This window comes from Moschus berezovskii, chromosome 8, assembly GCF_049115385.1.
Source record: "Moschus berezovskii isolate FMDL1 chromosome 8, NW_MosBer_1.0, whole genome shotgun sequence".
Lineage (NCBI taxonomy): Eukaryota > Metazoa > Chordata > Mammalia > Artiodactyla > Moschidae > Moschus > Moschus berezovskii.
Window position 1 is genome coordinate 63,416,225 of NC_142467.1, and position 26,685 is coordinate 63,442,909.

At 43.9% G+C, this 26,685-nt stretch overlaps 1 protein-coding gene across 4 annotated transcripts in view; it reads left to right on the forward strand.

Annotated features, from left to right (window-relative positions):
* Positions 1–26,685, forward strand: part of SPOCK1 (SPARC (osteonectin), cwcv and kazal like domains proteoglycan 1) — a 593,321-nt gene that overhangs the window by 236,473 nt on the left and 330,163 nt on the right. For all 4 annotated transcript variants that reach the window (XM_055428906.2, XM_055428907.2, XM_055428908.2 and 1 more), the window contains exon 3: positions 286–331. In XM_055428906.2, the coding sequence (XP_055284881.2) occupies positions 286–331 (46 nt within the window). The remainder of the gene's footprint in view (positions 1–285; positions 332–26,685) is intronic.

Genomic DNA, 26,685 nt, shown 5'->3' on the forward strand with positions numbered 1-26,685 from the left:
GTGTCTCGGTTTATCTGTCAAACCAGGAAAAGCAGTGCTGTTTCCATACTAGGCTGAACTGTATTAACTCTTCCTACTGTGTAATCCATACAGTTTGAAAGACAAGAATTTGAAAAGTCAGTTGATACTTTTGATTGCACGTGAATGCCTTAGAAAAATTTCTGAACCCTTAGCATTTTCCTTTGTGTTTTGGGAGGTGGTGGGGGGAAAGGCAGGTTTTTATGCAGTTATATGAGAAACTTCCTGAAATCTGACTTTTGTTTTCTATTTTTTTTCCTTATATAGGATGATTATTTCAGAAACTGGAATCCCAGCAAGCCTTTTGACCAAGGTAAAGGATGCAGTATTTCTTGTTGTATATTTCGTGGAAAAATGCAATCTCATTTTTCCTTCTTTGCCTGCTAACTTCCTCTTCCCACAAAGGCCAGCTAGCTGTCTTATTTTACCAACTTTGGGGGACTAAATAGATTGGGGTGATAGAAATTATTTTATCAAGTTGGTTATTTGTCTGAGTTGTCTAAGATTTAAATAATGTTTTTATTGAATTGACCACTATAATCATTGGCTGGTTTTGTTAGAAAACAAACACACAAAGAAACAAAATAGTAAAATGCTTATCAGACTAACCTGATGGATTGTTGGGCTGAATCTGATGATTTCATTCATGGAACTGACTGTGCCTAGAGACACTCTTCAATTCACATGAGCCACAAAAATGAAACTTTCTTGTGTAGAAATAGGCCAATCCCAGGAGGCTTTCAAGGGCATTGATATTTCATTTGTTTAAATAACTTCTTCATGGTTTCTAAGTAGAAGCTTGTCTCGCAGGCAGTTCACTGACCACTTGGGTTTTAGCCCTCAGAGGGCTCTTTCCACTCACCCTACAAGCACAAAGCCAGGCTCCTGAGGGCCATTGTAAATCACCACCTCTGTCCTCCTGGGAGTTATTTAAGATGCAGCGAAGGCCTGCTGTGAATCGCACCTCTGTTCCTATCGTTGCGTTTGTGGCTGCCCTTAGCACAGACCTTGCTGCTGAAATGGTGTTAAGTACGTATATGCAATTAATGCTGCAACTCAGAGGGAACATGTTACCTACCAGGTCTCAAAGATTCACACTTCTGAGAATCAGCTTCATTTCTGTAGCTTGAGTATTTGATGTGATCACAGTGGTCAACTTGACACAAAGGCGTCAAGGAAGGCATTGATGTGTAACATGATAGAAGGTGCCCTTTTCTGCCCTCTCCTTTGTCACTTTAATAGGTCACTCCATCTGGACTCTGGTTGCCTTATAAGCAAAATTGGCATGAAAATGTCCACAGAGACATTTAGTGAATTGTGCCCTCAAGTGGTGCAACACTTTGTTCGTTCATACATATATGCTTGCATTCATTCCTTCTCAAATGTTCACTGACCTAGCACTGTGTGCACAAGCACAAAGCCAGGTCTTGGGGGTAAAGCAGAAAATTTATGGTCTGTTTATTTCTGGCTCCTCCTCCAGGAGGAGCTCAGAGTGAGGAGTGGGGAAATAGCTCAGTCAGCAATTGCAGTGGGATATGTTAAAGGCTGTGATGCGGGTGAGTTGTAGGTGGGGGATTTAGTGGGCATGCACATGTGTGTTGTGGACAGGTGCCAGGGAAGGCTTTCTTTGGAGGCCCTAAAAAATTAAACGAAACATTTTAATTGAAGTATATTTGACTTAAAATATTGTGTTAGTTTCAGGTATACAGCAACGTGGTTAAATTAGATATGAATATTTTTCCTGGTTCTTTTCCATGATAGGTTGTTGTAAGGTTTGAATATAGTCCCCTGTGCTGCACAGTAAATCCTTGTGGTTTATCTGTTTTACATGTAGTGACTTGCATCTGTTCATGTCATAACCCTCATGTATCTGTCCTCCATCCTTTCCCCTGTGGTAATCATGTCTGTTTTCCATGTCTGTGAGTTTGTTTCTGTTTTGTAAATATGTTCATTTGTTTCATTTTTTAGATTCCAAATGTAAGTGGTATCGTATAATCATGTCTTTTCAGTATGATAATCTCTAGGTCCTTCCATGTTGCTGCAGATGGTATTATTTCCTTCTTTTTTATGGCTGAGTAGTATTCCACTGTGTATACATACCATATCTTCTTCATTCATCTATCTATGGACACTTAGGTTGCTTCCATGTCTTGGCTATTGTAAATAGTGCTGCTGTGAACATTGGGGTGCTTGTATATTTTTATTTTTTTTTCTTTACCCTCTTTATTGGCCTTTTTAAAAAAAAATTATTTATTTTAATTGGAGGCTAATTACTTTACATTATTGTCTTGGTTTTGCCATACATTGACATGAATCTGCCCCAGGTGTACATGTGTTCCCCATCTTGAACCCCCATCCCACCTCCCTCCCCATCCCATCCTTCTGGTTCATCCCAGTATACCAGCCAAATTTATGCCCAGAAGTGAGATTGCTGAATCGTATGACAACTTTGTTTTTATTTTTTTGAGGGAACTCCATAATGCTCTCCATAGTGGCTGTACCAATTTACATTTTTACATTCCTGCCAGTGATGTAGGAGGGTTCCCTTTTCTCCACACCCTCTCCAGCATTTGCTGTTCATAGACTTTTGATGATGGCTATTCTGACTGGTGTGAGGCAGTACCTTGTTGTGCTTTTGGTTTGCGTTTCTCTGATAATCATCAGTGATGAGCATCTTTTCACATTCCTCCTGTGTATGTGTGTTCGTCACTCAGTCATGTCTAACTGTTTGTGAATCTATGTGCTGTAGCCCATACATTGCTCTTGGCCTTCTTGAAGTCTTTGGAGAATTGACAACTTTTATAGTGACTGAATCATCACAATAAAGCATCAGAAGGTATTTGTATTTTAGTTGTTTTCCATCAAAAATGGTCAAAATTTCTTAAAAGGCTACACCTTCATGTTGGAAGAACACTCAGATATAGAGGAACCTGTTCTCTGTGTAGACGTGGTAAATGAGCCTTTCTGCAAACACTCCAACTAGGATTTTGCTTATGGAGCTACATAAGTGATGGAGCCCGGGAACTGATGCTTTCCAGCCCAGGAAAAGACTTAGGTTCCAGTTCTGTAAGGATCAAATGTTAATAAATGTCAGATTTACTCTCCCTAAAGGCCTGTGAACAGATATTAAAACTTTACCAAAGAAGGAAAAGGCATTTTAATTTTTACTAGTACACATTGGGATAGGTTATACACATATTTCGGAGGAGGCAATGGCAAGCCACTCCAGTACTGTTGCCTAGAAAATCCCATGGATGGAGGAGCCTGGTGGGCTGCAGTCCGTGGGGTCGCTAAGGGTCGGACACGACTGAGCGACTTCACTTTCACTTTTCACTTTCACACATTGGAGAAGGAAATAGCAACCCACTCCAGTGTTCTTGCCTGGAGAATCCCAGGGATGGGGGAGTCTGGTGGGCTTCCGTCTATGGGGTCAGACAGAGTCGGACACGACTGAAGTGACTTAGCAGCATACACATATTTACATACATTTGTCACCTGATATATGTAAATGATATATCCACATATACGATACAAGTGATAGCTTCCTTTGAACATACAATTTAAATCTGTGTAACCAAAAAGCCCAGACAGGGATTTTTCTCTCTAAAGAACGTTGGCTGCTCTGTGCAGCATCTTCCTGCCCTTGCTCCCTCTTTTTCCAGCTCTGCAGGTTTGAAAACTGGATCTGCTGAGATAAATCCTCACAGAAAACCTCATGACTTTCTGGGTATAACTGAGGACCTTTGCTGCAAAGCCCCACTTTGTAGCTCAGGTGTAGCTGCTATTGGCTGTTTATATCCTGAGCTGGGGTGGAGTGGGGTGGGATGGGCGGTGGGCGGTGGCAGGACTGAGAGTAGCCTTCACTTAAAGTATCAGCCCCAGCAGATGTCATCGATTACACTGGGCGCCGCTCAATAAAAATGGGAGGTTACTATATCAGTGCTGACACGGGCTGGCAAAATATAAACCGTACGCATGGAAGGGGTCGAACACTTCATCTTCTGGAAAATTGGAGGACTGCCGAACTCCAGTGGAGATCATCAGTTGCAGAGAAAAGTCTTTTCCCTCCTACACTGAAAGAGAATCCAATGTGGTTCAGGCAGTTTTGTGGTTGGGAGGACTTTTGGTTCATGGGAATGGAATTGCTGGAAGGCATTTTAGAGGGCCTGATGACAAGGAGACTGTGGGAAGGAGGGAGGTGGGTGTGGATTGGGCTTGAAATACAGGCAGAGAAAAGAGGGAGGAAGAGCGTGCATAGCGGATTCTGGTAGGGTATAGCCAGATGGGTGGACTCAAGATAGGTTGTAAAGGACATTTCATACTGATGCTCTCCCTGCTGTCCCTGATGATTTTAGACTTTGTTTTCTTGGCAGGGGGGAGCCATAGAAAGTTTTGGAGCAGAGGAGTAATAGCATGAGGGCTGTACTTTAGAGCAGGGGTCCCCAGTCTCCGGGCCATGGTCCAGTACCTCCTGTCAGATAAGAGGTTAGATTAGAAAAAAAGTTCACAATAAACGTAATGTGCTTGTGGTTGTTGCCGTTCAATCACTCAGTTGTGTCCAACTCTGCGACCCCATGAACTGTAGCATGCCGGGCTCCCCTGTTCTTCACCATCTCCTTAAGTTTGCTCTTGATGTGCTTGAATCATCCCAAAACCATCCCCCTCTCTGGTCCGTGGAAAAATTGTCTTCCAGGAAACCTGTCCTTGGTGCCAAAAGGGTTGGGAACCATTGTTTTAGAGACTGTATGTAGTTGGGTGGCTCAACAGCAATGATTTGGAACCTAAGACCCACCTCTAAATGATGCCCCTCACACAGGACTCTTGGTAACTTCTCCATTGCTTTGGATCCCTAGGCTTTGGTCACAGGTGGTCAGACTTAACCATTCAGCTCTGTAGGTTGACCTCGGAGAGACCCCGTAGCTCCCATCTTAAGTATTGGTGTGAATAGTGAGGACGCAGATAATACTCAAGAAAGAGTTAACTTCCCTGTAATTGCTCTCCCTGCTGATGGATATTTACCGAACTTTGAACAACAGGGCTTCATAGAGCAGGCACTTCAGTTCACATGAGCAGGCACTTACCATATAACAACTCCAAGGTAGATAGAAGAAAAGCGCCTCGCCTGGAGGACTTCTGCGAGACTGGATACATCTTCCGCATGTTATCTTTAAGAGAATCAGTAATGCTTCTGTCAGGGGAGTATAATAGACATCACCTTCAGGCTTTTCTGAGATTTGGGTAAAGTAGTCTATCCTTTTTTGATTATTAACGACTTAATGCCACATCTCCTCACAGAAGGGCCAGATAGTTCAGAATTGAAGGCAACGATTATTAACTCAGGTGAGAAATTTCCCTTGTGAAGTCCACAAAGATAGAGGCCCTGCTGGAAGGTGGGAGGGGGCAGCTGGCAGAGGCATATAGCCTCCTGTCTTCTGCGGGCAGGAGTAGAGGCCCTTGGGTGGACCTCCGCAGGAGGCTGGCCGAGCCTGGAGGGCTCTGGGGCGATTCCAGAGTTCGGGGTGACCTCTGCCACTGTTGCCTTTTGGCACATTCCCTCCACTGGCCACCAGCAAACCTGCACGCACACAGTGGGTGAGGAGCAGACGTGAGGTTTATGCTTCTGAAAGTGACATCTGGTCCAGCAAGATGGCTTCCCCACGAAAACAGTCCCTGCGCCAATCCGTTGGGGACACACATATGCTCTGTTCGTCTCTTGGAGAGTTGCAGAGCTTGTTAGCAATTTAAAAGCTCTGAGAAGTCTTTTAGCAAAGAAGCCCATTTATCTTACCATTTGCTAAATTTGCCTTTGACCATTATTATGCTATTATTTTTTTCACCCCCCATCTATCTTGTATCCAGCAAAAGTAGTCTATTCCGTGGCATATACTTCAGTAAGTGCAGTATGGGGTCCTGGGGTTTTCAGTCAGATCCTCCAAGTTCAGAACTTGACTCTGCCAGTTGTTAGCTGTGTGATTCTAGGCGAGTTGCTTGACCTCTCTGATCCTCAGACTTTCCCATCTGGAAATGGCAGCAATAAGAGCATTGAGAGAACTAAATGAGTTAATGTGTCTGGCAGATAGTAAGTGTTCCATGAGTGTTGTTTCAGTCAGCAATGGATCTTTTTCATTCCTTCCTCCTCCTGTTTGGCTGCCTCTCCCTGTTGCTTCTCTCCCTTCCCACTCAGGTTCTCTTTCTTTCATCCTGTATTCCCTTTGGGAAACCTTCACAGTTGTAATGCTAACTGGAGCTCCTGGGCTAGATTAGAGCCAACCTGTCTTACACTAGGCAAGTCATGGCAGCCTCGCACCCCACATCCTCATTATCGGGGCTGAAAATGTTCAGGCTCTTCATGTTCGTTCATTTATTCAACAGTTACGAGTGCTGATGTTTAGGGACCACACTGAGGAAGGTCTTTCTTGGGACACTTGGAATTACAAGTTATTAATCATCCGTCCAAGCTCCTATACTGGCCCAGAGTGTGTCTGTACTGGGGTTGATGGGGCAAGGTGGGAAGCAGGAACAAGTGGCCTGGTGGGGGTATGACAGTAAAAAGAGTTGGTCTAGAAAACTGAGAAATCCATACAGTGTCAATCTCAAGTGTTAACACAAGTCACGTAGGTCTAGTTTAGTTGGGGTGACAGTTTTTACTGCCACTCGGCCTCATTCAGGGTCTGTGGACCATGGATCAGGGCACCCCCAGTCTTAGCTGATTGGCATCCCCTTGAGTGTGACGCTGAAGGTGCTGTCACAAAGATGCTCTTTTCCTGTGGAGTCCGGTGGCTAATGGGAAAGGTTATCCGAAGGGCCTGGAGGGGAAAGAAAGAAATAATAGGTTGGACCACAATACTGTGGTACAAAAACAAAAGGTATTGCTTTGAGGGAGGGGCTGAAATGAATAAGAAGAGAAGTGATTTCTAACAAGAAGTTGCAGAACTTCTAGACCAGTCCTTTTTAAAAAAGAAAATTGGAGCTTATTTATAATGCTTTTGCCAAATAAAAGGTTGTTGCAGTGGTGGTATTGGGGGATTGAGCAGGTTATTGATGTGTATAACCAATACATCACTTTAATATAAAATTCTGATTACCTGACGGTGTCCTCAAGTGTTGGAATGCAGATGAATCAAGGTTCCATCCTGTAACCATAGTCTACTCAGGAAAGAACCCACTGACTTATTTGGGAAGGAATTTCTGCTTGATGAGACAAACCATTTTAGGGAAAATGGCTGAAAGGGATTTATCATGGGAGATTTTTTGAGACAAGTGGGTTCTTTTAATGTGGAGTAGGGAAATGTTTTGGGTAAAGTGTGCAGGTGTTGGTTTAAAGGATAATGTTTTTCCTTCTTGAGTGAATACTGATCATTGTTCTTCCAGAGCATCCTGGCTGTGACTAAATCTCAGATGATTCTGGTGATTTTCAGAGCAGAATATGAACTTGTAGAAATTGATCTCCAGATAAAAATAAAGCTTCGAAAGGCAGGGGCCCCTTTCACTCATGCTGTTCACTTCAGTAGAATAAAAGAAGAAAAACCTTGCCCTTTGACTTCCAATCTATTATACCAAGATCCTGACAAGCTCAAATCCTCACCAAAGCCCTGCACTGTTTTCAGGTGAAAATTCTAAAACTCGACAGGATAGAGGCCTTCCCATGTTCCAGTTGTGCTTCTGGAACCAGAGGCCCACGAACTATCACAGCAGCGTGTTTTGTCAGAGTTTGAAAGGGTGCCTGGGGGAGGCAAGGTTGCTAATTTCTGAACTTTTTCTTTAGGAGAATTTTTTCCCTCTAGATTAATCTGAAGTTTTACCTGATAGGTTCAATAGAAATCTTAAATCTCCATAGCTTTCCTCTTGATGGGGAATTTAACCTCACTCCAAAAGGAGTTTCTGACTTGTGTTCACAGGGCCGTGGGAGTTTTTCAGGGTTTAAGGATCTTTTCATCCTACCTGATCCCTTGATTCTCGGAGGCAGCTGGTCTGGTTTGTGGGAAACATCTTCATAGTTTTTTCCAGGTTCCCTCACGTTTGGTCTGCTTGATTCCTCCGTCTCACCTTTGCCTTCACATGTAATTTAAGAACCATTATTTCCCCTTTATAGACATAGATACTCTTGCTCAAAATAACCACTTTCTGCCCTAGACATTCACCTCGTACTCCAGCCACATCAGCCTCGCACCTCTGGCCATCTCTTCTTCACTTTCTTGATTATGACAATACAATAGTTAGTATTTTTAAAAATTTAGAGTATTGATTTTTAAATTTTCTGAGTCAGTTCTGCCAGAGAAGAAGCCAAGCCCTGTTAATTCAAATATTGGTTTATTCCTGCTGTAACTCAGCCTATCCGCTTTGAAGTTAGATCAAGTTGAAATTTTTATCTTTTATCTCCGGCTGCCTTTGCCGGTTTGCTTGTTTTAAGGAAATAAAACATCAGATGCAAGATTGAAATCGCCCAGGGGCCCCTTCTTGGTCCCTCTTTCCCATTTTCTTTTCTCTGAAGGTGACCATTTAATTTACATGCATTTCTCCCACATTCTTATGCTTTCATGTCATATGTGCATATCTGTAAACACTGTTATTTGTTGTACAACAGAGATGTATGTTTTCTTTTCTAACAAGTTTATTTCACGGAAAATTGTTTTTAAGGGTTTTTGTTTGTTGATATAGTTAGTCTTTATATTGTGATGTTCCATTGAACTAACAATGTACTAGCAAAAACAATGCCCAGTTCTTGAAGTAACTGGTGATAGAAGTAAAGTCTGATGCTGTCAAGAACAATATTGCATAGGAACCTGGAATGTTAGGTCTATGAATCAAAGTAAATTGAAAGTGGTCGAACAGGAGACGGCAAGAGTGAGCATGGACATTTTAGGAATCAGTGAACTATAATGGACTGGAATGGGTGAATTTAACTCAGATGACCATTATATCTACTACTGTGGGCAGGAATCCCTTAGAAAAAATGGAATAATTCTCATAGTCAACAGAAGAGTCCGAAATGCAGTTCTTGGGTGCAGTCTCAAAAATGACAGAATGATCTCTGTTCGTTTCCAAGGCAAACCATTCAGTATCACAGCAATCCAAGTCTATGCCCCAACAAGTAATGCTGAAGAAGCTGAAGTTGAATGGTTCTGTGAAGACCTAGAAGACCTACTAGAGCTAACACGCCAAAAAAGATGTTCTTTTCATTATACGGGACTAGAATACAAAAGTAGGAAGTCAAGAGATAACTGGAGTAACAGGCAAGTTTGGCCTTGGAGTGCAGAATGAAGAAGGGCAAAGGCTAACAGTTTTGCCAAGAGAAGGCACTGGTCATAACAAACACCCTCTTCCAACAACACAAGAGAAGACTCTACACATGGACATCACCAAATGGTCAATACGAAATTCAGATTGATTGTATTCTTTGCAGCCAAAGATGGAGACGCTCTATACAGTCAGCAAAAACCAGACCGGAAGCTACGTGTGGCTCAGATCATGAACTCCTTATTGTCAAATTCAGACTTAAATTGAAGAAAGTAGGGAAAACCACTTGCCCATTCAGGTATGACCTAAATAAAATCCCTCATGATTATACAGTGGAAATGACAAATAGATTCAAGGGATTAGATCTGATAGACAGAGTGCCTGAAGAACTATGGACAGAGGTTTGTGACACTGTATAGGAGGCAATGATCAAGACCATCCCCAAGATAAAGAAATGCAAAAAGCCAAAATGGTTGTCTGAGGAGGCCTTACAAATAGCTAAGAAAAGCAAAGAAGCAAAAGGCAAAGCAGAGATGGAAAGATATACCCACTTGAATGCAGAGTTCCAAAGAATAGCAAGGAAAGATAAGAAAGCCTTTTTAAGTGAACATTGCAAAGAAATAAAGGAAAGCAATAGAATGGGAAAGACTAAAGATCTCTTCAAGAAAATTAGAGATTCCAAGGGAACATTTCATGCAAAGATGGGCACAATAAAGGACAGAAATGGTATGGACCTAACAGAAGCAGAAGATATTAAGAAGAGGTGGCAAGAATACACAGAAGAACTGTGCAGAAAAGATCTTCATGACCCAGATAACCACAATGGTGTGATCACCCACCTAGAACTAGACCTCCTGGAATCCGAAGTCAAGTGGGCCTTAGGAAGCATCACTATGAACAAAACTAGTGGAGGTGATGGAATTCCAGTTGAGCTATTTCAAATCCTGAAACATGATGCTGTGAAAGAGCTGCACTGAATATGCCAGCAAATTTGGAAAACTCAGCAGTGGCCACAGGACTGGAAAAGATCAGTTTTCATTCCAATCCCAAAGAAAGGCAATGCCAAAAAACATTCAAACTACTGCACAATTGCAGTCATCTCACACACTAGCAAAGTAATGCTCAAAATTCTCCAAGCCAGGTTGCAACAGTACGTGAACTGTGAACTTCCAGATGTTCAAACTGGATTTAGAAAAGGCAGAGGACCAGAGACCAAATATCCAACATCCATTGGACCATCGAAAAAGCAAGAGAAAGAGTTCTAGAAAAACATCTATTTCTGCTTTATTGACTACACTAAACTACAATACTTTGGCCACCTCATGTGATGAGTTGACCCCCTGGAAAAGAGTCTGATGCTAGGAAGGATTGGGGGTGGGAGGAGAAGGGGACGACAGAGAATGAGATGGCTGGATGGCATCACCGACTCAATGGACATGAGTTTGAGTGAACTCCGGGTGTTGGTGATGGACAGGGAGGCCTGGCGTGCTGTGATTCATGGGGTTGCAAAGAGTCGGACATGACTGGGCGACTGAACTGACCTGAACTGAAACCTTTTGACTGTGTGGAAAACAACAAAGTATGGAAAATTCTTAAAGAGATGGGAATATCAGACAACCTGACCTGCCTCCTGAGAAATCTGTATGCAGGTCAGGAAGCAACAGTTAGAACTGGACGTCGACAACAGACTGGTTCCAAATCTGGAAAAGAGTACGGCAAGGCTGTATATTGTTACCTTGCTTATTTAACTTACATGCAGAGTACATCATAAAAAATTCTGTGCTGTATGAAGCACAAGCTGGAATCAATATTGCCAGGAGAAATATCAATAACCTCAGATACAAAGATGACACCACCCTTATGGCAAAAGGTGAAGAACTAAAGAGCCTCTTGATGAAAGTGAAAGAGGGGAGTGAAAAAGTTGGCTTAAAACTCAACATTCAGAAAACTAAGATCATGACATCTGGTCCCATCACATCATGGCAAATAGATGGGGAAACAGTGGAAAGAGTGAGAGATTTTATTTTGGGGGGCTCCAAAATCAGTTCAGATGGTGACTGCAGCCTTGAAATTAAAAGACACTTGCTCCCTGGAAGAAAAGTTATGACCAACCTAGATAGCATATTAAAAAGCAGAAATATTACTTTGCTGACAAAGGTCCATCTAGTTAAAGCTATGGTTTTTCCAGTAGTCGTGTATGGATGTGAGAGTTGGACTCTAAAGAAAGCTGAGCACCGAAGAATTGTTGCTTTTGAATAGTGGTGTTGGTGAAGACTCTTGAGAGCCCCTTGGACTACAAGGAGATCCAACCAGTCAATCCTAAAGGAAATCAGTCCTGAATATTCATTGGAAGGACTGAAGCTGAAACTCCAGTACTTTGGCCACCTGTTGTGAACAACTGACTCACTGGAAAAGACTCTGATGCTGGGAAAGATTGAAGGGAGGAGGAGAAGGGGACAACAGAGGATGAGATGATTGGATGGCATCACCAACTTGATGGACATGAGTTTGACCAAGCTCTGGGAGTTGGTGATGGACAGGCAAGCCTGGTGTGCTGCAGTCCATGGGGTCACAAAGAGTTGGACATGACTGAGTGACTGAACTGAACTGATTTTACTATCTTACTTTAATTTATCCACTTATTCCCCTATTGGTGGACTTCTATGTTGTCTCACTAGTTTTGCTGTTGCAGGCTGCTTTTTCTTAGCATTTCTTAAAAAAATTATTTATAATTGACTGTGTTGGGTCTTCATTGCTGTGCAGGCTTTTCTCTGGTTGTGGCAAGCAGGGGCTACTCTCTAGTTGCGGCGTGCGGGCTTCTCACTGCAGTGGCTTCTCTTGTTGCAGAGCACAGGCTCTAGGCACATGGACTTCAGTAGCTGTGGTTTCTGGGCTCTAGAGCTCAAGCTCAATAATTGTGGTGCATGGGCTTAGTTGCTCTGTGGCATGTGGGATCTTCCCAGACCAGGGATCAAACCCATGTCTCCTGCATTGGCAGACAGATTCTTTACCACGGAGCCACCAGGGAAGCCCTGTCTTAGCATTTCTAACTCATATTGACCTATTCATCCATCCAGCCCTTTGGCCTGGAGAGGTGGTTTTTCCTGGAGGGAGATTTAGGTGGGACAGGACTCTGCCGCTCTTAAAATGTACAACTTAAGGCAAATCACATGGCCTTTCTTGACTTCTCTTTGCCTACCTCTGAAATAAAAGGTGCAGACCAGGTGGCCCTTGAGGTCTTTACCTTCTGCTAGCCAAGCTGTCATGGTTTCTTGCCGCATATTAATAGAATCTGTGTATGTTTTCCTCAGAAGGAAGGAAAAATGAAAAATTTGAAGCCCAGTGCTCTTATTTCAAAGGTTACAGTCTAATTGGTGAGGTGTGAATATCACTTCAATAAAACCAATGGACTTAAATGGGCCTTCAACCATCAGGGATGTGGAGGGGAGGCTCAAAATGAAAAGCAAAAGGGGCCAAAGTAGAAGGTACTTTGTCTTCTCATAGAGTCCTGTGGGCATTGCAAGGGTTGGAGGAAATAAAAAGAGTTTAAAAGTCTTGAGTTCAAATCTCGACTTCCCTGTGAACTGAGATATCCACTGCAGAAATCTGACTTTTCTAGTCTGTTGATATCTGTCTGGTGGGCATTTTTGAAGACTGAGTGAGCTCCAGTGATAAAGAATCCTCCTGCCATTGCAGGAGACTCAAGTTTGATACCTGATTCAGAAAGATCCCACATGCCATAGAGCAACTAAGCCTGTGTACCACAACTACTGAGCCTGTGCTCTAGAGCCCAGGAGTCGCAACTGCTGAGCCCACATGCCACAACTACTGAAGCCTGAGCACCCTACAGCCAATGCTTCACAACAAGAGAAGCCCCCTCAATGAGAAACCCGGGCACTGCAAGTAGAGAGGAGCCCCCACTTGCCTGTGTGTAGCAACAAAGACTCAGTGTGGTCCCAAATAAATACATTAAAAAAAAAAAGATTGAGTGAGCTCATGTTTGCTGAGAGCCAGGGAGTTGGATCTGGCTGTGGCCCTAGTGGTAAAGAACCCACTTGCCAATGCAGAAGACATGAGAGACATGGGTTTGATCCCTGGGTCAGGAAGATCCCCTGGAGAAGGGCATGGCAACCCACTCCAGTATTCTTTTCTGGAGAATCCCATGGACAGGTGAGCCTGACGGGCTACAGTCTATAGGGTCTCAAATAGTCGGACATGACTGAAGCAACTTAGCACAACATAGGGAGTTGGCCTGTGGCGTGTGCTCATGAAAGCTCAGTTTCTTCTTAGCTCAGCCCTGCCAGGGTCCCCCAGTGGCTCTATCTTCACCTGGGCAGGAGGCCACAGTGCGGGTTTAAGTTCCGGCTTCCTCTGGCTCCTCTAGGAGCCACCAGCACCCTCTGCTTTCAGACCAAGGAGCAAAGTCATTCTGGGTTTTGTTATACACTTTGGATGGAATCACAGGGAATCATGAAGGCTAGTAAAATTTCCCTTACAATTATGGGTCACCGTCACCTTCTATTACTGTGTTTAAGAGGTTCTTACAGCATGAACAGATCCATTTAAAAGACATGTTTATTACTTTTCCCCCAACTCATGAAACACAGTGTTAGTTTTGTGTATTAAAAAAACCGAAGCCCAAACCTTCTTGTTATTCCATCTGCTAGAACAACAGTCCCTGAATTAATTATATAGTATCTGTCAAGTCTTAATAAAACAGCCGTGGTTTGGGCAAATTCTCAATAGGGGGAAAAAAATGTCAGTTGAATTTCAAAATTGATCAATAATGCTGTTGAAATTGTCCTCACTGGAGACCGTAGAGTGGATTCGCGCATTTTCACAACAGGCAGATAGCTCCTTGGAGGAATATCGCTAGAATCACCTGTGTCCCCATAGTTCTTCTGCCTAAGACGGAGACTTTTCTTTTGTTAAGGTCTTCCTTATGTATTATGGGGCAGTTCGTTGCTGGAGGCCTGTCAGATGTTCATGCTGCCCTAATAACCATGTATGATGAAAAGCTGTGTGATGTGGTGGGAAGACCCTGGGCTTTGCAGACTCAAAGGCTGAGTTCAACTCCAGCTCTTTCCTCGAGTATCTGTGTGTACCTCAGCAGCCATTTCGCTTCTCTGGGCCTCAGTTTCCTTATCTATAAAATAAATTGTGACTTTTTTTCACTCCTGTGACACAGGGATCTGTAAAACTCCAGATGTAGTGCCTGATCCAGTCTCACCGTCATGTATAGGCTGAAGGGAGTGAGGCTTTGGTGAAAGGAGGAGGACTGAAGTTTTGTTCTGGGTTCTCAGTTTAGAGGTTCCTGGGGTTTTGCTGTGCCTGCGCCTCCCTTTCTGTGTGGGAGCTAATAGATCAGTGAACTGTTCAGTTAAGCACTTACTGATCACCTCGTAGGTGCAGAGTTGGTTCTGTGCAGGGACATGAGGAGGAATGTGACAGCAGTTTTCCTTGGGGACGCTTGTAGTCGGTGTAGCTGAGAGAGAGACATGTGAAATAAGATAACCCAGGGGGCGTGCTTGGGGCCCCCCAACAGAATGCTGCAGATGGGGGGTGGCTCAGGGTGGGACAGCCAGTCCTTCCTGGAGTGGGGGTCATGAAAAGACCATGGGAGAAAGTGGCCCAGAGCCTTTCTAAGGGTGAGTAGATGCTGGGAGGTGAACTGGAGGGGTGGCATCTGATGGGAAGAGATGAGGGAAACTTCGGTTACTACAGAAGTGAAGTTTGATGGGATGCTTTTAAAAAAATACATTGATTAAGAGAGAGGAAGGAAGTGTAACCAGGCTGTTTCCCTCTGTCCCCAAGTATCTGTCAAGACCCTTCTGTTGCTCAAACACCCCTACAGCGGGGACTACGAACAGTGGGGTGGTCTGATGCCAGATATAGGGAGGAGGGTGGGGTTCAGGACCAGCCAACACCTACTCCACCTCCAGAGAGGGACCGTGACCCAGCTGTCAGCGGCTGGGGGCCAGCATCACCAGGCCTTCTGATTTCTGCAGAGGATCCTGAAATGAAGAAGTCTTTGTATGTGGGTGAGAACTCCTAGTTCATTGGCATTAGCAAATAAGTCTATTATTTAAAAACAAACTGAGATTTGGGTAAATGTGTGCTCGGATTGTCCGTAAGTTCTACTAGAGGAGAGCCGAGGGCTTCGTTGTCAGACCTTGTCTCTTGCCTGTGCTGTGTTGGCTCTGGAGACTGATAAGTCCTTGGAGTCCCTCTGACTTGGAGCAGCAGGGTGGCCTGAGGGTAGAGGCAGTGCCTGGCAGAGTGGGACATGCATGCTGGATGGAGTCCTTGTTGCCAGGCTACACGTGGGTACCAGGAGGCCTGCAGCCATGTAGAATGAGCAGGGGAGCCGAGCCCCTGGCTGAGTGCTGGATTATTACTGCTGTTTCTCTGCAGCCTCCCGCACCACTTGCAGATGGATTGTTTTAATCTCCAGAAGAGGGAAAGACACCCCTGCCCACCCTCATGCACTCCAGCACTCATACAACTCATGAAACACGGTGTGGTGCCACAGGGATTTGGAAACATAAACCGAGTCCCAAAGAGCCGGAGCCAAACCCCTTTGATCTGGGGGTGATGGTGTTAGGCAGTGAGTGTGTCCTTGCTGTGGAGTGGGTTGGGGCGGTGCCTTGGGCAGTGGAAGACTTACCCAAGGAGCTCTCAGCCGGAGATGAGTCCTGAGCATGGCCGCTGGCCCTGTGCTGCTCCTGCTCATCTTTGGCCTAAAAATATTGGTAGAAAGGGAATGGTGGGAAATGTCAGATGCTCTGAATGCCCAGAGAAGACCCCAGTTAGGTGGAAGGTTGTTTTGGGCCGTGACATTATGGCCCTGAAGTGGCCTAGGGTTCATGCCACCCATGAGCCCTACCCTCTACTCCAGCCCCTATCTTTCCCTCTAACTTCAAAATGTGGCAGTAAATGCACTTGAATTCTCCTGCTACAATCCTGTAAGGTCTGTAAATGCTCAGTTTCCCTGCAGGAACTTACTTGAAATGTCACTCATCTCTCCTCAGATTTGTAACCAAACAGTGATTACCTGACTTTTTTTTTTTTTTTAAAAAGATATTTTTTTCTGTCTCATGCATGAAAAGTTGACTTTCAGGAATGTGTAGTCCCAGTTAATGAATGAATAGATGACAATGTGTGGGTTAAGGAAAAAATGTAAATGAATTAATAAAGCTGCAGCAAGGGTAGTACTCAAAACACACACAGAGTATGTTTCCGTGCAATTTTAGAGTGGGCCCTGGGGCTTCCTAATATCCAAAGGAAGGGAGTGCACACCCATCTGTGCAGGAGAGATGAAAATCAGGAAGATTTTCATGAGAAATACTAGGTGTTTCTGGTTTGGAGACCGGAGATGCCTTCCTCCAGTGAGTTCTCAAAAAGGGAGTTGTGTGAGCCTGGACCACTTTTTTTGACAATGTCTGACAGTAAATACCACTGTAAGTCTTTACAGTTGCTTCGTCCAAGGTCTTTCAGTGTCTGCCAATGGCTTAGTGCCAAAATGCAGTTCTGTAAGGTAATTTGATGATAAGCCTGACTAATACAGAGTACACAGTGTTCTGAAGGTCTGGCTCTTTAACACGGATAAAATTGACATCAGGAAGAGTGGATCCCTGTCTCCATCAGGGAATATTCTGTTTTGTTTCTGGTTACTGATTAGCATTGGAACAGAGAGTTCTGGGCTTTTCCTGGCAGAAACAAGGAGTTCAGAGGATCTGTGCTGCCGATTAGCAGAAGCAAATGGATCTCCTTCATCAGCCAAGTGGTGGGTAGAGCCCATTAGTCAGACATGCAGAATCTGACTCAGAACCATGATGCCTGAATGCATAGTCACCTTCCTGCATGCCACGCCTGTAGGTGAATTCAGACCCACAGGCAGTGGGTGATTATGAACATCAGTGTCCTGCCCTACATACTGCTAGAAACTCAGGGGGTCACAGAGGTGTCACGTGGGAGCTTTATAATGTGATGTGGGGCCTCATGCAGATGGGACAAACTTCCCTTGCACACACACATGTATTTACACTCCTGTTTCTCAAATGTGTGCAGATGCTGATGTGCTCAATAAAATTCATGTTTTATTTAAAGGTATTCCCAAGTTCATATTAGGTTTAGTTGTTAGGAAATTCTCTACCATCAACAGGACTACTAGCAGGATGGCTACCTGTGGAGGATGAAGAGGGGTGCCATTTACAGGTGTTCTTTGACAGGGTCCTTACAGAAGGGGTGCTCATGGTAGAAGGGTTAGGGCACATTGCCATAGCACATAGACACAGGAGTTTTATTCTGGAATGTTTGCAAGCAAGTGTTATGAAACATTCATTAAGAACTAAGTAAAAACTCATAGAATGCCTAATTTTCAACCATGTCACTTCTCAGCAATACTGCTAAGATAAAATATTTGAAAAATAAACACATTTATTTTTCCCTTAGGAAAAAATACAGTTTGCGGGTATGAGCCATATAAGTGTTGGCAGGCATCTGCTAATAATGATGATTTTCACTTTTAGTGAGGTCAGTCGTATCAGTGATTAGGCTGGCAGAGAAAGTCCCAGTTTGTGATGATAAAATTACATTGTGAGATTAGGACGGACATTCATCATTCTGTTATCACAGCAAGGAGTAGACTTCTTCATCCAGAAAGGGTTTCAAGTGCTTTATGTATAGTTTGGGAAGTAAGGGCTGGGTGATAAAACACAGGGATGTGGGCCAGTCGCTAGAGTAACCCAGCACTGTTCATGGAGTGCTGAATCCCTTCTGATATAATAGCTGCATTTGGATATTTGTTGGCTGGAGAAGGAATTGAGAAGTCTATTTGGCTGCACAGAACAGCCTTGGAAGTAGTGGGTGGAGTTGCAGAGTGATGAATTTTGCCTGAGTTCAGGTTTGGCTTTTTTACACCGCAGGCTGTGTGGGGATGGATGGGCCTCCTGTGGCAGGGGCGAGTCAACATAGCTGGGGTGCGCACACCTAAGGCTGGCCAGCCACCCTGTTAGGGAACCAGTCTTTGGATGGGGATAGGGGTATTTACCAATGATATCATTTCTGACTTTGAATTTATGTAGTTCTGTGGTAAGAAAGGACTGTTGAGAAGTGATAAGTTATTTTATGATAGAATTTATCCCCTTTAGGATTTCCTCAAACAACTCGCCTAGTTGGTACATCTGAAGTGGATTTAGTTTACCAAGTTATGTCTGTGCAGCTATTTATGGATTCCTGATTGGTAAATGGGGTTGATCAGATGCAGTTAAAGCCTCATCCATTACAAATATAAATGACCGAGAAAGTAAAATGGCTGGATTGCTCGGTCTTCCTAGTAAGGAAAGTAATGTATTCAGTTTAAGGCTTCAGCTCCATGCATTTGAATAGATTCTATTGTCTTTGGCAAGAACGGCTAGGGAATAAATGGCCGTGGTGCCATGTTTTATTTTGCCAGAGCTGCATACACAGGCGTCAATTTCCAAATGCAGTGTGATTTATCAGTGTGAGATGCGTGCTGAGAGATCGGTGTCCTTTGTGGAGGAAGAAATGTTTTTGCCTCACATTCAGATGATCGAGTAAGGGGAGTGAATCAAATGGGACAGGGAGAGCTGTCTTCTTCACAGAGAAGCTGCTGAGGGGCTGGAAGAATAGATGAGGCTGGTCTCTGCCCTCCAGAATAGCCCAGTGCCTGCAGTGTTCCTCCAGATTCAAAGGTCACCGCCACATCCCTGGATCCCCTGCCACATCCAAAGGCGTGCTTTGACAAATCCTGTCATCTGACTGAGTAGTGTTGTGGGAGAAATCTGAAGTGCATTCAGGATGAAATGTGGTTTTGTTAGCATATCAAATAATGATTCTCAAGATGTTTAGAACCTTGTGCTATCTCAGACACCAAGGAAGAGATGCTGCAACTCCCGGATAAAGATGGATTATTTTGTGTTTAGAAAGGACACGCCTAGTGTTTGCATCTGGTCAACACTGAGCTCATCTGCTCTGGAGAAGGGGAGGGACCATCCCTGCCTTCAAGTACTACTTAGGGTGAACCATCAGACTGGAAGAGGGAGGGCGGTCGGTGTCAGTCAGAAGTGATAATGCCAGCTCTCCAGTTAATTGTGGAACATTTTGTAGAACATTCTTAGCTCTTGGTTAATTAATAAATGTTGTTTGTGTTTTCTTCTTTGTATGTTTTTCTTTTTTCTTGGAGCCATGTTTTCCTGTGTGAGTTTGACTCTTTAAAAGTACAAAATGGAAAGTTATCTGGGTGGTTATGGTGTGAAGGGAGGTAGGAGAATTGTAACTAATATAGAGCAAATGCTGCTTATTGTATCCCTTGATTGTTTGCCTAAACCTTTAAATATTAATGTTAATACCATAATATTGTAATAACTACCAAATAGTTTGCACCAAGGCCTTTGCACTTTCTGTGCCCTCTGCTTAACATTTCTAGCCCCTTGTCTGACTAATCCCTGAGGTCATGGTATATGTTACTTACTCAAGGAACCTCCTCTCATTGACCTTAGACTATAGTAGCTCACACTTTCTTAATAACTTATGCTTTGCATTGTTAGACGGCTGTAGTCTAATAATTTTTCAGAATTATTACTGTATATCTCCCTGATAAAGTGATCTGAAGACTCTGAAGTTGAACAGTTCTATGAAGACCTACAAGACCTTTTAGAACTAACACCCAAAAAAGATGTCCTTTTCATTATAGGGGACTGGAATGCAAAAGTAGGAAGTCAAGAAACACCTGGAGTAACAGGCAAATTTGGCCTTGGAGCACGGAATGAAGCAGGGCAAAGACTAATAGAATTTTGCCAAGAGAATGCACTGGTCATAGCAAACACCCTCTTCCAACAACACAAGAGAAGATTCTACACATGGACAGCACCAGATGGTCAGCACCAAAATCAGATTGATTATATTCTTTGTGCCAAAGATGGAGAAGCTCTAGATAGTTAGCAAAAACAAGACCAGGAGCTGACTGTGGCTCAGATCATGAACTCCGTATTGCCAAATTCAGACTGAAATTGAAGAAAGTAGGGAAAACCACTAGACCATTCAGGTATGACCCAAATCAAATCCCTTATGATTATACAGTGGAAGTGAGAAATTTATTTAAGGGACTAGATCTGATAGATAGAGTGCCTGATGAACTATGGATGGAGGTTCGTGACATTGTACAGGAGACAGGGACCAAGACCATCCCCATGGAAAAGAAATGCAAAAAAGCAAAATGGCTGTCTGAGGAGGCCTTACAAATAGCTGTGAAAAGAAGAGAAGTGAAAAGTAAAGGAGAAAAGGAAAGATATAAGTGTCTGAATGCAGAGTTCCAAAGAATAGAAAGGAGAGATAAGAAAGCCTTCCTCAGTGATCAGTGCAAAGAAATAGAGGAAAACAACAGAATAGGAAAGACAAGAGATCTCTTCAAGAAAATTAGAGATACCAAGGGAACATTTCATGCAAAGATGGGCTCAATAAAGGACAGAAATGGTATGGACCTGACAGAAGCAGAAGATATTAAGAAGAGGTGGCAAGAATACACAGAAGAACTATACAAAAAAGATCTTCATGACCAAGACAATCACGATGGTGTGATCACTCACCTAGAGCCAGACATCTTGGAATATGAAGTCAAGTGGGCCTTAGAAACATCACGATGAACAAAGCTAGTGGAGGTGATGGAATTCCAGTTGAGCTATTTCAAATCCTGAAAGATGATGCTGTGAAAGTGCTACACTCAATATGCCAGCAATTTTGAAAACTCAGCAGTGGCCACAGGACTGGAAAAGGTCAGTCTTCATTCCAATCCCAAAGAAAGGCAATGCCAAAGAATGTTCAAATTACCATACAGTTGCACTCATCTCAGACACTAGCAAAGTCATACTCAAAATTCTCCAAGCCAAGCTTCAGCAATACGTGAACTGTGAACTTCCAGATGTTCAAGCTGGTTTTAGAAAAGGAAGAGGCACCAGAGATCAAATTGCCAACATCCGCTGGATCATGGAAAAAGCAAGAGAGTTCCAGAAAAACATCTATTTCTGCTTCATTGACTATGCCAAAACCTTTGACTGTGTGGATCACAACAAACTGTGGAAAATTCTGAAAGAGATGGGAATCCCAGACCACCTGACCTGCCTCTTGAGGAACCTGTATGCAGGTCAGGAAGCAACAGTCAGAACTGGACATGGAACAATGGACTGGTTTCAAATAGAAAAAGGAGTATGTCAAGGTTGTGTATTGTCACCCTGCTTATTTAACTTATATGCAGAGTACATCATGAGGAACGTTGGGCTGGAAGAAGCACCCGCTGGAATCAAGATTGCTGGGAGAAATATCAGTAACCTCAGATATGCAGATGACACCACCCTTATGGCAGAAAGTGAAGAGGAACTAAAAAACCTCTTGATGAAAGTGAAAGAGGAGAGTGAAAAAGTTGGCTTGAAGCTCAACATTCAGAAAACAAAGATCATGGCATCTGGTCCATCACTTCATGGGAAATAGATGGGGGAACAGTGGAAACAGTGTCAGACTTTATTTTTTTGGGATCCAAAATCACTGCAGATGGTGATTGCAGCCATGAAATTAAAAGAAGCTTACTGCTTGGAAGGAAAGTTATGACCAACCTAGATAGCATATTACAACAGAGACATTACTTTGCCAACCAAGGTCTGTCTAGTCAAGGCTATGGTTTTTCCCGTGGTCTTGTATGGATGTGAGAGTTGGACTGTGAAGAAAGCTGATCACCGAAGAATTGATGCTTTTGAACTGTGGTGCTGGAGAAGACTCTTGAGAGTCCCTTGGACTGCAAGGAGATCCAACCAGTCCATTCTAAAGGAGATCAATCCTGGGTGTTCATTGGAATGACTGATGCTAAAGCTGAAACTGCAATACTTTGGCTACCTCATGCAAAGAGTTGACTCACTGGAAAAGACTCTGATGCTGGGAGGGATTGGGGTAGGAGGAGAAGGGGACGACAGAGAATGAGATGGCTGGATGGCATTACCGACTCGATGGAGGTGAGTTTGAGTAAACCCGGGAGTTGGTGATGGACAGGGAGGCCTGGCGAGCTGTGATTCATGGGGTCGCAAAGAGTCGGACACGACTGAGTGACTGAACTGAACTGAGAAGCATGCTTATGTGTGTTGTGTACTTCTGTATCTCTAGAGCTGGTATAGGATTGAGCACAAAGAACGTGCTAAGTTGATACTTGTTAAAAAAATTACCATTTATTGAGCACCTGTTGTATACTAGTACCATCTGTTCCTCTTTAAATGATGTGTGTGCACAAGGATCTTGTTGAGTTGCTAAATTGCGTCCAACTCTTTGCGATCTCATGGACTGCAACCTGCCAGTCTTCCCTGTCCTTCACTATCCCAGAATTTGCTCAAACTCATGTCCATTGAGTCAGTGATGCCATCTAACCATCTTATCCTCTGTCAACCCCTTCTCTTCCTGTCCTCAATCTTTCCCATTATCAGGGTCTTTTCCAATGAGTCAGCTCTTTGTATCAGGTGGCCAAATTATTGGAGCTTCAGCATCAGTCCTTCCAATGAATATTTAGGGTTGATTTCCTTTAGGATTTACTGGTTTGATCTCCTTGCTATGCAAGGTACTCTCAAGAGATTTCTCCAACACCACAGTTCAAAAACATCAATTGCTCAGCACTCAGCCTTCTTTATGGTCCAGCTCTCACATCTGTAAATGACTACAGGAAACACCATAGCTTTGACTATACAGTTTCTTGTCAGCAAAGTGATTTCTCTGCTTTTTAATATCCTGTCTGGGTTTGTCATAGCTTTTCTTCCAGGGAGGAAGCATCTTTTAATTTCATGGCTATAGTCACTGTCCACAGTGATTTTGGAGCCCAAGAAAATACAATCTGTCAGTTTCCACATTTTCCCCATCTATTTGTCATGAAGTAATGGGACCAGATGCCTCATAGTTTTTTGAATGTTGAGTGTTAAACCAACTTTTTCACTCTCCTCTTTCACTTTCATCAAGAGGCTCTTTAGTTCCTCTTTGCTTTCTGCCAATAGAGTGATATTGTCTATATATCTGAGATTGTTGATATTTCTCCTGGCAATCTTGATTCCAGCTTGTGCTTCATCCAGTACAGCATTTCACATGATGTACTCTGCATATAAGTTAAATAAGCAGGGTGACAATATACAGCCCTGACGTACTCCTTTCTCAATTTGGAACCAGTCTGTTGTTCCATGTAAGGTTCTAACTGTTGCTTCTTGACTTGCATACAGGTTTCTCAGGAGGCAGGTAAGGTGGTCTGATATTCCCATCTCTTTAAGAATTTTCCACAGTTGGTTGTGATCCATACAGTCCAGGTTTTAAAATAGTCAGTGAAACAGAAGTAGATGTTTTCTGGAATTCCCTTGATTTCTCTGTGATCTAGTGACTGTTGGCAATTTGATCTCTGGTTCCTCTGCCTTTTCTAAATTCAGCTTGTGCATCTGGAATTTCTCAGTTCACATACTGCTGAAGCCTAGCTTGAAGGATTTTGAGCATTATCTTGCTAGCATGTGAAGTGAGCTCAACTGTATGATAGTTTGAGCATGCTTTGGCATTGCCCTTCTTTGGTATTGGAATGAAAACTGCCTTTTTCCAGTCCTGTGGCCACTGCTGAGTTTTCCAAATTTGCTGGCATATTGAGTGTAGCACTTTCACAGCATCATCATTTAGGATTTGAAATAGCCCAGCTGGAATTCTATCACCTCCACTAGTTTTGTTCATAGTGATGCTTCCTGAGGCCCACTTGACTTCACACTCCAGGATGTGAGTGACCAGGCATCTAATCATCATTATTAGTGACAACTCTATAAAGAGAACATGTGTGCCTTTTTTTCCATGAAAAAAGCATATTCTTTTTACTTAAGTGAAACAAAGTATTTGTTCAGTTTGGTTTAGTTGCTCAGTCGTGTCCAACTCTTTGCAATGCCATGGACTGCAGCACGCCAGGCCTCCCTGTCCATCACCAACTCCCGGAGTTTACTCAAACTCATGTCCATTGAGTCAGTGATGCCATCCAACCATCTCATCCTCTGTCTTCCCCTTGTCCTTAATAAAATAAAGTATTTGTGTATGTACATAATTGATGGATCAGTTTGCTTCCATTTGCGTGTAAAATGTCTGGATCAACACCAACTTGTAACCATTTATCTCTGAGGAGTGGGCTAGGAGGGGCATAAGCCGTGTTACTTTGTAATGTTTCATATATTGTCATCTAAAATTTTTATTGTGAGCCTTACTTTTAAAATGAAGAATAAGAAAAAGAAGAGGCCTTGCCCAAATTCATGTAAGTGATATGGTGACTGAGGGAGAAATTGAACCCCAGTGGATCTGGCCCTAAAGCCTGGATTCTCTTCCCGATACCTTGATGTCTGGAGCTGTAGTTTAAACGTCCCCCAGAGGACATTTGGCTGTGTCTATAGAAGCACTTTTTGTTTTTACACTGTGGACTAAGAGACTTATGAGATGGGATCTGTGGGCATCCTGGCATCTGTGGGTTGAGGCCAAGGATGCTGCAAACATCCTATACTGCACAGGACACCCCCCCCATGCCCCCCCCACCCCCACCCCCATGCCTTCCAGTTGTCTAGCTGAACAGGTCAGCAGTGCTGAGCATCTTGTTCTAGAATAGCAGGCAGTCCTGAACTGACTCTGGTGTCCAGCTCAGCCCCATGGAGCATCAGCCATGTGGCCATGGAATGCCTGGTACTGGCCTAATGAGCCCTGGTCCATGGAAGGTAAATTCAGTGCCCAGTGCAAACAGCAAAAGTTAAATCATGTATTGACCTTATCCCCAACCAAAGCTTTTAAAAGAGATAGACATAGACAGCCGATTGGAGAGAGAGGGCATCCTGGGAAAGTGCAGTGGGCGTGTGGGAGCCTCTGTGTGCCTTAACATGACCTGAAGGAAAACTGAGAATTCTTTTAGGAGGGGTGATGGTCCTCATCATTTCCTTCAGTGATTTACAAAGTGATGTGCTACCTGAAATCAGGTACCGTGCAGGCATCCAGGAGCCAGTGTGGAGTACTGTTCTGCTGTGCTTGCATGAGAGCTCCTCTGGCAGTCCATGCCTTAAGGGAGGACCCCTCTATGAGCCGCAGGTGCACAGGGAGCACTGAGGGCGGGGAGGCTGCTCCATCAGAATCCTAGCATCAACAGTTTTGTTCTGCTAGGGGGCGGGGGGGCTCTTGAGGATCATTTCATTTGATCTTCTCACATCACAGAGGGAAAACTGAGAACGCAGATGGGAAATGAAGCTTCAAACCACCCAGCTAATTACTGACCAGTCAGGATTGGACTGGTGGCCTCTGGCACCTGGTGTTGCCATTAGCCCTAAGACAATGATGCAAAGAAGAGAATCATCTTTTTCTTAAAGACGAAGAGACAAATAGACACAAAAATCTTCTCCTTGAGTGGGTGAGATTGGGCCTGGTTCAGGGAGCAGAATATGGGGGAGTGAGGGCGTTGCTTTTCCCAGACACAATTGCATTCAGTGCTTCTCTGAGCGTGGTCCTCAGTCCAGCAGCATGCCTTCCCTGGAGAACTTGGTAGAATGAAAATCTCCAGCCTCATCTCCCACCTGCTGAATAGGAGACTTTGGGAGTGAGACCAATCTGTGTCACCCTGAAACAGTCACCTGGGTGACTGTGATGCACAGTCACGTGTGAAAACCTCTGGTGAGAGGGAAAGACAATGGGACTTTGCTTCCTCATGTTGCCATTCCGTTAGCTGGGACCTGGGGTGTGTCACATGACTTCTCAGGGCCTCAGTTTCATTCATGGTGTGTAGAATGGGGATGGATGGTGAAATTTAACCTCAGTGTGGAAAGAGCAAGCAGCTACTGTAGGTGAGTGTGATTACTCAGCAGTGCCCAAATAATCGGACTTCCTGGATGGCTCAGCAGTAAAGAATCCGCCTGCCGCAGGAGATGCAGGTTTGATCCCTGGGTCCAAGATCCTGGAAGATCCCTGGGAGCAGGAAATAGCAACCCACTCCAGTATTCTTGCCTGGAAAATCCCATGGACAGAGGAGCCTGGTGGGCTCCAGTCCATGGGACACAGAGTTGGACTCAGCTGAGAGACTCAGCATGCATGCCCAAATAATGGGGCGTGCACTTGCTCTTATCTTCGGAGACTGGTAAATACCCCATCATTCTTTTTTCTGTGCCTTTAAAGTTGTTTTGGGTCTCCCTCTTCTGCGGACTTCCAGAGCCTATACCTGACACACTCCGTATGTCTCCCTGAGGCCCCTCTGGGAGACTGAGCTTCCCAAGTCTTTGTACCGGGACATACAACCTGTGTAGACTCAAAAGGGGGAAATGTGTGGCTGAGGAGCAGCCAAGAGGGCTGTGCTGGGAGACTGACCCAGGTCTGTGCATGGACCATGCAAATGACCTGGGGAGA